We start from the raw sequence: 11,827 nt of genomic DNA, 5'->3' as shown, positions 1-11,827 counted from the left end.
ACCCCATTGCCAAGCACCCCAAAACCCAGGCTCGTTGGCCTCCCGCTGGCCTCTCCAACACCCCAGACAGTGATGAACGACTTTGTCTCTGGAGTCAGACAGGCCTGGGGATAACATCCCAGCTCTGTCCCTCACTAGAGGGGCGCCCGGACTCTCCCCTGCATCTCCCAGCAGAAATTATTAGTAATGAATAAAAACAATAACAACATTTATTACTCCTAAATCATGACTTCACAATTAATTACCATCTAGCCATATCACGAATAAGTTCACCATTAGACTTTAATAAGAATATTAATACAGTTATTCTTAATACAGAAATACAATGATTCACAGCATGATTCTTTGTGATTCAGAGCAAGTGGCTTCAGCTCTCTGAGGTCTCGTTTTCTCATGTGTAAAATGGGGCTGATAATAGTTTTCATCTATTGGTTGATCAATACTATCAAATATTTATTGACTTCTAGGTGTAAGGTTCTGTTAGGTACTGGGAATATACGTATTAGCAATAAAAAAAAAGGAAACAAAAAACAGGCCCCTGAGATATTGCATACAAAGGCTTTAGCATCAAGCCTAAAATTTAATAATATTATTATTATGCATAACTTATTTATCATCCTATTATAAGTAATGTCACATATTATGTCTGTACATTACATGTTAATGTTATTTATATTATAATGCATTAATTTTTATTTAGTAATAACAATACGTGTACTGTTACATATAATTTGTATAATGTGCATAAAATCAAACTTTACTGTATTATAATTACTACTTATGTTAAAGTATATAACATAAGTGTTATGTTAATGTTGTGATAAGTATTTGTTAATTATAAACCTTATTTATGTTTATTATGGTATATAACATTACTACTAGCTGCGAAATTGACAGGAATGGCGCTGCCCTTCACACCGTGGACGTGAGGGGGCGCTCGAGGCGCCCCCGGGGCCGGGGACGCACGCAGGCCCCTCCTCGGAACCTCTATTGGCGGCGCGCGCGGTGCGCGATGGCGCAGCGCCTAGCCCCGCCCTCGGTCCCGCCCCCTGCTTCCCAGGCCTGGCCCCCTCCCTCCGCCCTCCAGCCGGTGGCGGTTGTTGTTCAGCGGCGGCGCCCGCCGCTCGGGTCGCAGCCTCCGGCAGCTCGTCCGTCCGCCGGCTGGTCCGTGCGCGCGGCCATGGAGCTTGAGGTGCCGGACGAGGCGGAGAGCGCCGAGGCGGGGGCCGTGACCTCGGAGGCGGCCTGGGCCGCGGAGAGCGGCGCGGCGGCAGGTAACGGTTCCGGACCTCGCATTCCTCCCTGATGCCCGAATGGACCCGCCGGCCCCCTCTCCCCCCCGCTGGAGCCTAGTGGACCCGTCCGAGCGCCGGAGGGGCGCCGGGACCCACTGCGGGGAGGCTGGAACGTTCCACTCGGGGGCGCTCGCGGGGGGATGGAACGCCCCACACCCGGGCCCGGGGACGCGCCGCCGGGCCCGAGGGAGGATGGAACGCCCCGCCTGAAAGGCTCGGAGTGGCGCCGCCCATTCCGGGGGTCCCGTGGGGATGAGGGGGGCCGCCGGGCTGGGGCCGGGGGTGGGTGCGGGGCTTTATTCTGAGAGGCCGTGGGTGGAGTAGCCCTTTTTGGAGGCATGCGGAGAAGACGGGTCTTCATTTCTGGGGGTGGTGAGACCCCCATGTTGGACGCGTGGTGGGTGAGTGCACCGCCTCCTACTGAGGATGCTCGGGAACGACATCCTTCCAGTCTTCTTGGGGGGCTGTTCTGCCTGTGTGGAATGGTGGAGTACTCCCGTTCAGGGTGGGGCCCTGTCTCCAAGGCGGGACATGGCAGGAGGTTGACACTGCCCCACATATGCTCTCCTGCCTCGACCTACTCCTCTGGGCCGTCCACCTTGCTGGTATCAGCATCTGGGCCTCATTCCTCCCCCAACAAGCAGTCACCACTATGGGCACATCTTGTTGGTCCCGAAGGCAGGGGTAGCTGGGGGGTGGAGGAGGGAGGGTCAACCTCTTAGCTCATTTCTCTTCATGGAAGTTACCAGACCCAGGTTCCGGTGCACTGGCCATTTCTTCCCTTTGTGGGCCTCAGTTTACCTCCCTATCACAGGAGGGAGCTAAGGGCCTGACATTTTCAGGCACCTTTAGTGCTAGGTCTCTGTAAGCAAACGGGGGGAGGAGGAGCCCCCTCCCAAGCCTTCTCCCTGGACTGTGGGGGGCCGCTGTAGCCATGGACGGCAATTGCTTCCTCCAGCCCCTCTCCTTGGCCTACCTCCCTTGCCCTCCAGCAGAGTAGGTGTTGGGGATAGGGAGCCTCGCCCAGGCCTGTGGGCTCCCAGCCTGCCTTTCCCTGGGGTGGTGTGCAGAGACCAGCCACTGTCCTGGAGGAACGGTTCCTTCTCTGGTCGAGGAGGTCACAAGCTCCCAAATAGGAAGTTTCCTGAGCCGCGGCACTCTGCTCCCCCCAGGCAGCCCTGACAGGCAGAGCCCTGTAGACACCCACATGGGCATCCGCCCTCCTTCTCCCCCGGGCCTCCCGAAGCTTCCTTGGCAGTCAGGGAGATGCTCTGCTGCCTGGGAGTTGGGAGAAGTGTCTGGAGAGAAAATGCAAGCCAGAACGAGCATCCCTGGGCTCTGAAAGACTCCCACTGCTTCCTTTCTCATTGCCATCTGGAACCACCTGGTAGATGACCCGGTTCCTTCTGACCATCCAGTTGCCTGCCCTTGTTCTTTGCCAGTGGTAGGTGCCCTGATATGGCCAGCACCACACATGGCTGAAAGCCCCAGCAAGGTCCTTTCTCAGCCCCCTAACCTCTGCCATCAGCCCTCTGGTCTGGGGTGGTCAGAAACAAAATAACCCCAGATTCGGTGACCACGGGAAAGCTGCAGAGCAAACATTTGTCTTATCCGGCTGGGTGAGCTGATGGGGACATAAAATCCCAGGCCCCAGCTGGGTATGAGCCTGGGACCTAGAAGATAAGAGGCCAGTTCTCCCTGCTTGTAACCAAAATCTGCAGAAATCTACCTCCTCCAGCCCTTCAGCTAATCATGTATTTTACTCACTTTAAGGTTAAGACCTGCCTCTCCCCTTCCAAACCCACTTCTCTTGACCTGAGGTCTGTGAAGTTTGGGTAATAGCTGCCCATGCTTTCCTATTCCTGTACAAATATGTAAACACATAAACGGTTCTGCATGTTCTGCTCCAGGTTGGTTCCTGCTTCTCCAGGATGATTCCTGTTACAACAGGGTCTCCCCCTCAGCACTGTTGATGTTTTGGACCAGAAAATTCTTTGTTTTGGAGGGCACTGGGCAGCAGGGGGTGTTGAGCAGCATCCCTGGCCCCCATCCACTCAGTGCCAGAACATCTCCCCCCCAGTTGTGACAACTACAGATGTCCCAGACATGGCCCAGTATCCCCTGGAGACACAGTCACCCTGGGGGCAAGCCATTGTACTATACCTGTTATTCTGAAACTTGCTTGCTTTTTATCTGTAATAATCTGGATTTTTTCCCCTCACGTTGGTATCAGTTATTTTTTTTCAGAGAGAGAGAGAAAGCGGTGCAATGGTTAAGAGGGTGGGAACCCCAGAGTTACACTGCCTGAGTTCCACTCAGTTGCTGTGTGACCTTGGAGGGCAAATGCCTTGACCTCTCTGATATCTCAGTGTTTCCATCTGTAAAATGAGGTGAGAGTGCTTAGTAAACATTAGCGACAGCTGCTGGAGGCACGAGCCATTGCTGATTCACCAGCCTCCTGCTGAGGAACATTCAAGTTGTTTCTGGAGTCGCCTTTTGCTGTTAAAACAGTAAACAGCTTGTCTTTGAACATGGGCCTGTAACTGGGTGCTTCGATTCCTAACATTTGGAGTCCTGCCTTGGGATGGCTGGGTCAGGGGCAAGCAGATTGAAAAATGACTCTCAGACACTTGATGGCTTTTCAGGAAGGTCGGGCAGGGGCTGAAAGAGACTATCTGTCTCCTCATAGTGTTGCCAGCTCCTGATGTTATCAGCCTCGGTCATTTTGGCCAATCTGATGGGAGGTGAAATGCATCTTGTTGGTGTTTAGAATCTGGTTACTTTAAAAGCCTGAGCTCCCAAGGCCCAGTCCAGAGAAGGCCTGATGGGGTTCTCCGTTGGCTTTTGGGGACTGTGTGGGGTGTCTGATTCTCAGGGACTTGGACACATTCACGGGGACAACTGCGAGGCCCATGAGCTGCTTGTGGGCTTCTGGCCTGAGCTGTAGTCTGCTGTTTCTGAGCCATATCCCTCCTGTCCTTCCTGCTTCTGTGATACCTCAGAGCAGCTGGCCTTTGCCGCGACCCTCCAGCCCCTCCCACATCTAATCTGAGGGGCAAATTGTGTCAGCTTTGCCTTTAAATGGACCCAGAGCCTTCCCACTTCTATCCCTCCTCTTCCTCCTCCTGGTCCAGCCCCATCATTTATCGCTGGCCTGGTCCCCCATCCCTTCCCATGCTTCCTACAGTTCATTCCAGAAAGCTCCATTAAAAACTGACTCAGATCCCACCCCTCCTCTGCTCACATCCCTCCAGGGCTCCCACCTCCCTGGGATAAAAGCCCCAGTGCTCCTTACAGCCCACAAGGCCCTGCGTGACCTGCCCCCGTCCCCTCCTTGCCCTCACCCCTTGCTTACTCTGCTCCCACCACCAGGCCTCATCATTATTTCTCCAACATGCCACGCTTGATTCTGTCCCAGGGCCTTTGCACGGGCTGTGTCCTCTGCCTAGAACACTCGTCCATATCTATGTCGTTTGCTTTCTTAGCTCTTCTGAGTTTTTGCTGAAATCTGTCCTCAGTGAGGCTTCCCCTGACATTGAGGGAGGCCTGAAAGAGGGGCCGGAAGACAGCCCAGCCCAGGCAAAGGCCTGGTACGCTAAGAGCACAGCAGGGGTCAGTGTGGCTGGGCTACGATGTCATCACAGCTGTGGGTGAATGGTAATTGGGTGCTGTAATATCCCTTGTCCCCTCTTTGCGAGTTGCCTGAGGAGACAGAAAACTTCCAGTTTGAATTCTGCCCTGGCCGCTTTCTAGTGATGCAACATCAGACACTTGGACTGGCAGCCTCCATCCGTTCCGTGGAGAGGCCTTGGGAGCTGGACCACCTTTACCAGCCGGGGACACACTGCCTCAGTGTCTCTGTCTGTAAAATGGGCGTGTTGACTGTGTCTCGCTCATAGGGCAGGAATGAGCTAGTTGACGTGCAGAACCCTTAAGGCCACCTGGCACAGAGCCGACTCCATGCGAGCGCTGGGGTTTTCCGTGTCGGGTCTGCACCCGCGTTGTCGTGAACTCCCGCAGAACCTGGCACAAAGTGGGTGCCGTGGGACTCAGGACACATGAGGATGTGCAGTTGCCTCTTAGTCCTTGGATAATGCTTATTGACCATTCATCAAGCACCAGCTGTGGGGTTCTGGGTACCCAGGTCACGTCAGCGACTGGGGGCCTCTCTTGCTGCCCTCATGGTGCTCAGATTGGTGGGAGGTCAGGAAGCAGATGGGAACAACTCAATAGATAGCACCAGGGGGCAGCAGTCTGTACTCCCCCCTCCCAGTGCTGTCTACCGCTGTTTTTTGTAAATAAAGTTTTATTGGCACATGGCGACGCCCACTCGCTCACATGGTGTCCATGGCTGTTTTCACACAACAGTGGCAGAGCTGAGTCTTGGGACAGAGACCTCATGGAAAGTGGAAAATATTCACTGTCTGGTCCTTTGCAGAAAATGTTAGCTGACCCCTGAATAAAACAGTGATGAGTATGCAGAGGGAATGAAACAGGCATCCTGGCGATACAAGTGACCAGGGCCTGATGTAGGTGGTCAGGGAAGGAGGTGACCTGAGTGAGATGGAGCTTTCAGGCAGAGGGAACATGCAAAGGCTCTGAGGCTGATTTGTTGGAGCCACAGAGGTGACTGTGTTAGTGTGTGTGTTGGGGGGGCTAAGATAAGCAGGGCCAGCCGCGTGGGGCCTAGGAGGCCCTGGCCTCGCCTTGGTTTTGTTCTGAGTCCAGTTGGTGGAGCTGGCAGGTTGAAATAGGGCAGTGAGTACTGAGTCTGTTCTGCAGATCGCTCTCTGGCTGCTTGGTGGAAAGGGGCTGCAGGGGCCTTGGATGGGGGTAGGATGGGGTGGGGTGAAAGGAGGTGAGGAAGACCAGGAACCCAGGAGGGTTTGGCCTGCACCCTGGATTTGGTGGCTGGTTGGGGAGGGCCCAAGAAGGAGCAGGTCTGGGAGGGCTGAGCTTTGGTAAGCTTGCACTGATGTGTGTGCTCTAAGGGGGTCTTGGGTCCCCAGGCCTTCCTGCTCCCAAATCCTGCCACCGTGACCAAGACACGTGTCACCATGCGTGACAAGGCAGGTTGAGACCCTGCTGGAGATTTCCCTGCTGCTGCCAGCTGGACTCGCAGCCTGAGGGGGGGCCTATCCCTGTGGGGAGATTACTGACAGGGGATTAGCTGTGGGGCCCTTTGCCTCCTCACCCACCAGGCTGCACCAGAGGGTGTGGGGTCCACCTGAGGGGCCCCAAGTGCCTGAGCCTGTGGAAAAATTTTGGGGACCTGACTTCTGGCCTTGATTGAAGAAAGGAGCCCCAACATCTTGTCACAGTCGTCTCCTCTCGCACATGTGTCATGCACACATTTTGTGACCTTTATCTTAGGTGGAGATGTGGGGTTCTGTTGAAGGTTTCAGGGAAGTGTGGATTTGGTCGTGTTCTGTGGGCGGCATCCCCTCATGTGGAGCTATAACAGACCTTCGTGTGTCCCCGTCTGGGGAGCCATCTTAGCTGGAGGCACTTTGGGAGCTCTTGGCAGGAGATGGTACTTACAGCGTGTGACCAGGTGAGGGAACCAAGGGGGTGGGCATAGATGGAGAAGAGAAGAGATGCGGGAAGTGAGGTCCCAGCAGCCACGGGAGCAAGTTGTTCAGCGGCTCTATGCCTCAGTTTCCTCATTTGCACAGCAGGATCACAGACGTGCTTTCCTCTGGTTCACGTGAGGATTAGGTGAGTCAGCACCCATGAAAGGCCCAGCATGTGCAGATGCTCAGGAAATGGGGAGCAAAGGCAAGCAGCTTGGGCTGGGCAGCCTGGGACAGGGCTTTGTGCCCCAAACTTGGTAGGGCAGCTGGGAAGCTGTGCAGGGCAGCAGTCAGCTTAGAGTCTGGGCAGGCTGCCTCCCGGGCCCCTTGGCCTGCTGGCCCAGTGTGAGCCCATGTGGCCCTGGTCCCAGCTGCGTGGCCGGGCCACGTCTCTGTCAGGGGAGACCCTGGCCTGTATCAGTCAGCACGGTTTAGGACCTGCTGTGTGACAAACATCCCCATATCTCAGTGGTCTGTCCCAGAGGCTCATTTCTCTCTTGTGCCTAGTATCCCTGGCGGGTCAAAAGGGAAGTTGTGCTCATTATAATCACCCAGAGACCCAGGAGACAGGCCTGCTGTCACATTGAATGTGCCCAGTTACCTGGCAGAGGTGCATATGCAAATCCCAGCCCACAGCCATGGTTCCTATGTCATGATCAGAGGAGCCCCGTCTTGGATGATAAATTCTGAGGCAACTGTTGACATTTGGTGGTGGCCAGTCTCATGCTCTAATGATACTGCAAAGCGTCACCTGCAGGGCCATCTCTATTGGCTGAATCCCTGGAGGCAGAACTGCCGGGGTAAAGGCTCTGTGCCTGTAATTTAGAAAGGTGCTTCCTGTACTGAAATGTACCTGGGATGTGTGGTGAGGCCCACTGATCAGGAGATGATCGCCATCAGAAAGAGAGTTTGTTACTCATGTCCCAAGAGGAGGGGCCACGTGGGGCACAGGGCTCGCACCAGGATGCAGAGGGGGTGAGGGGAAAGCGTGGGCCTTTACTGGGGTTTCATTAGGACAGAATGGACGAAGTGGGGTACTACGCTGAGTAAGCTTACAATTGGCTAGTTTGAAAATTTTCAGTGGGCTCTGCACGATAGGGGTAGTGAGTACCTGGCCCTGGGGTGACCAGGGCAGGTAAAGGTGGGCTTGGGTGTGAGGCAGACAGAAGTTGGGGGTGCCGGTCGTGGGTTGCTTGGTTTGCACATCAAGGGTGCACTCACAGTTGTTTGTGGTCTCTGAGCTGGCCAACACTAGGAGGGACAGTCCCCCAGGTCTGCAAGGCCCCTGAGGTGTCCGAGCATCAGAAAATAGAGGAAAAATACATGACTAACCCAGGACCAGATGGACCATTCTGAGTTCCCTCTGGCAGTGGGTGGGGGCACCTCTGTCTGGTCCCTTTCTTTGTCAATCTTATGGGTACAAAGTGACATCTCGGCATAGCTGCAATTTGGATTAATCTCATGAATAGGAGTGAAAGCTCTTTGTATAGCTTTTCCTTTTAATGTTTCATCGTTGTTTTATTAAAAATACTTTCAAGCAAAGGGAGCAGAGACAAGCCTAAGATACAGTGACTTGCCCATCCAGATCACACAGGGATGGTGGCAGGACTGGTAGGGGGGCTCTCGCCTGCCCTCTCACCCCAACAGTATCCCGTATTTTTGTCAGAGCTAGAAAATGGAGCGGCACCCACTAGGGCGTCAGGGCCATCGCAGAGGCCCTTTGTTGCCTTTGCTCAGGCGAGCTCTGTGGCTCCTCTTCCCATCTGTCTTGGTTCCACACTCACAGACCACTCTTTTCTCACCCACCCGTGTTCCTACATTTAATCACACACATCTGAAAACTCTTACTTCGTTTTCTGGGAACCATATAATTGTGTCTTTCTCATATTCCATTTCTTACTGATTTGTAGGTACTCTTTATATATTGTGGAAGTTTTTTTGTTTGAATCTGTTACACAAGTGCAAGTAGTTTTTTCCCCATCTTCTCTTACGATGCTTATTAACGCCAGGCAGGTATTTTTGTTTTCATGTGGTCAGATTTATCAGTCTCTCCTTTTATGGTTTTCCAGTTTGGTGTCATAGGCAGAAAAGTCTTTTCTTGTTCTGAGGTTGTAATTAAATTCTTCTAGTACTTCTGTAATTTCACTTTTTTAAAAAATATTTAAATTCTTACCATATTTGGAATTTATCCTGGCATAAGGTGTATGAGGGTTGAGTTGCTCCAAGCTTTTCCAGGTGGCTCAGAGTTGTCTCAGCCCACACTTTCTGGATAGTCTCTTTTCCTCACCCATTTGAGGTGCCACCTTGGTTATATACCAGATTCCTGTATGTGGCTGGTCTATTTCTGGACTTTCTATTTTGTCCCATTTGTCTGCCTGTGTCTCATACAGCAGGCATGTCTTAAACTACAAGTAATAACACGATTCCTGTGAAAAAGCAATGACCAGACCCACAGTCAGTAGAAAATGAATATTTCTGTCTCTCCCTCTCCGTTTCTATGGAGATAACGACCAGTCATTCCAGATGTTGTTTCTGTGCCCGTACATACCGGTCTCCATATAGATTCTTTTTTTTTTTTTTTTTTTTTTTTTAACATTTTGAAAACTTTCAAGCCTGCAGAAAAACTTGCAAGAGTACTAAGGTGAATAGCTATGTGCCCTTTACTGAGATTCCCCAGTTATTCATATTTTGCTTCATTGCGGGGGGGGGGGGGGGGAGTGGGGTGTGTGTGTGTGTGTGTGTGTGTGTGTTATTTTGCTGGGACATTGGAGAGTCAGTTGCAGGCATGATGCCCCTTTGTCCCTAATACGTAAGTACAGTCGATTCTCGTTACTCGCAGCAGTTCTGTTCTGTAAAGTTGCCAGGAACACTGAGCCCCTGCTCCTGGGGAAATGCAGGGGTAGAGTCCTGCCAGCCTCTATTCACAGCATTTTAGTCAACCGATCAGTAAGCAACCTTGTGTTGTGCGTGTTCTGTTTAAAGACAGCCTATTTCATATACACTGTTGCCTCATTAGCACTGCGCTCCCAGGCTGCAGCCTGTACCTCACGCCGGCACCGAGCTTCTCCTCTCCTCCCTGAAAGACACACCTCAGCCTTTTTGCGCTCAGAACCCTAGATGGCATTTCAGCTCTTCGCTTGGGGGACATTTTAAGCAGCAAAATCACCAAAATAAGCACAAAAATGCAAAAAGAAGTGGCACTTGCTAGGCCATGAAAAGGACACTTACATCTACAGTGCAAGAGCTGAAACGAGAAGGCAGAGTGTGGCCTGGTTTGACCCCAGCTGGGCACGTGTGGGGGTGACTCACATTTTTCACTACCCTGCGTGTGTCTGCGAATTACTGTGAAAGCCCCACGAGGATGGATGTGGGATTACAAATAAATTTTAGCCAGTAGGTGAATTTGCAGCTATGGATACCAAACCAAGCACGGACTGTGTGTACCTTATAAGCAAAGATACTCTCTCAGTTGGGGGCAGGGGTGGAGTTTAGGGGATTTAACGTGGTATGGTCCATAGTCAGGCTTCACAGTTTCATCGATGGATCCACAGTTGTCCTGTGTTGGGCCTGCTCCCTCTCTAGGATTCAGTCCGGGATCACACAGCACGTGGAGACCGGGGAACAGCAGGGTCACCCGAGGCCTGAGACTGGACAAACTTGCTTCCCCGGGCTGATGGTTCCGTGGACCTTGCCCCGGCTGTCAGAATCCTTCTTTCTACCTGTGGACCCGTTGAGAATGAGCCACTCTCCCTACCTCGTCCTTCTTCCACCCCCCATCCCGCAAAGCCCTGGTCCTCTCCCTCCTCATCCAGGAAGCCAGCCTTATTCCCTCGGCCAAAGCCCCCTCACTTAGCCCTTCCTGCAGCATCATGGGACTTTGCCCAGCATCTCGGCCCCGGACTTTGGTGGCAGGGCCTGTGCTGGGCAGACAGATGTGCGGTTGTCTTTGTGGCATGAGAGGTGAAGGTTCTGGAACCTTCTTTCTCTTTTTCTTGAATACTGGGCTGTCCAGTGGCTTAGGGCTTGTGGAGTTCTGGGTTAATCCTCCTCGCCTCACCCCCCCGCCGCCCCCCCACGTCCTCTACAGGGCTTCCTGTTTACCACTCTGGAAACGCATCCACTGTTGAAGAGATCAAGGGAGGTGGGAAGCAGACGGGCAGAAAGAATGAGGGCAGATTTCTATGTGGGGGAAGAAGGGCAGCTGTCAGAGCTCTGCCCAGCTGCCCCCTGCTCTGTTCTTGCCCCCTGGCCCCCAGCTGCACCCTCCCCTCCAGTCATACCAAGCCTTTTCTTTGCTGTTACTGGAAAGCGTCCTGTCCTGTCTTGTCACGCCAGGGCTCTTGCTTGTGCAGGGCTCCCCTGCCCCCCGTGTAGAATTCAGTGCTCTCTTGTGATTTTTCTTTTCCCTCCTTTGGAAAGATGTCAGGTGTTCATGACAAAATGCAGGCCTTGCCCTGCCCCCAGGCATCTCCGTTGCCAGCTTCTCTCTCTCCTTGTGTGGCACTCAGCCATCTACAAGCACCCTGGTCATACACCTCTTCCCATCATGTTTGTAAAATATACCTTATTCTGCATGTTGACATTTTTTGTAAACATTTTTTTGGGTAACACTTTATTGAGGTATAATTCACACACCACATTTCATCTAAAGCGTACAATGCATTGGTTTTTACTACATTCAGTGTTGTGCGTCTATCACCAGTTTTAAGACATTCCTACCCACCCAAAAGAAAGTCCTGTCCCTATTAGCGTTACTCCCGTCCCCTCCCCCAGTCCCCAACCCCACCATCTACTCTCTGTCTCTGTGAATCTGACTCCTGGGCGACCTCCTATGAGTGGAATACACAGTATTTATCCTTTAGTGTCTGGCTTATTAAGCACCCCCAAAATACGCCCTGTCCCCATCAGCAGTCATAATAGTCACCACTCCAATCCCTGGAAACCACTAACCACTTTCTG

The 11,827-nt window shown here is 52.6% G+C and overlaps 1 protein-coding gene across 9 annotated transcripts in view; it reads left to right on the top strand.

Moving 5' to 3' along the window:
• Positions 1-1,055: 1,055 nt before the first annotated feature.
• Positions 1,056-11,827, top strand: part of PIP5K1C (phosphatidylinositol-4-phosphate 5-kinase type 1 gamma) — a 51,309-nt gene continuing 40,537 nt past the window's right edge. For 6 of the 9 annotated variants that reach the window (XR_012498012.2, XR_016018986.1, XR_016018985.1 and 3 more), the window contains exon 1: positions 1,057-1,274. Coding sequence is in view for 3 of the 9 variants with exons in the window: in XM_019744138.3 (XP_019599697.1) it covers positions 1,181-1,274 (94 nt within the window). In the remaining 6 variants the exon portion in view is untranslated. Of the gene's footprint in view, positions 1,275-1,672; positions 1,697-11,827 lie in introns of those variants that run through there. The other 3 variants (XR_012498009.2, XR_012498016.2, XR_012498015.2) reach the window with 3 other exon arrangements.

Source organism: Rhinolophus sinicus, chromosome 15 (genome assembly GCF_057876585.1).
Source record: "Rhinolophus sinicus isolate RSI-liver-muscle chromosome 15, RSI-T2T, whole genome shotgun sequence".
In the NCBI taxonomy this organism is placed as follows: Eukaryota; Metazoa; Chordata; class Mammalia; order Chiroptera; family Rhinolophidae; genus Rhinolophus; species Rhinolophus sinicus.
This window is presented reverse-complemented; position numbering and strand designations above follow the sequence as displayed.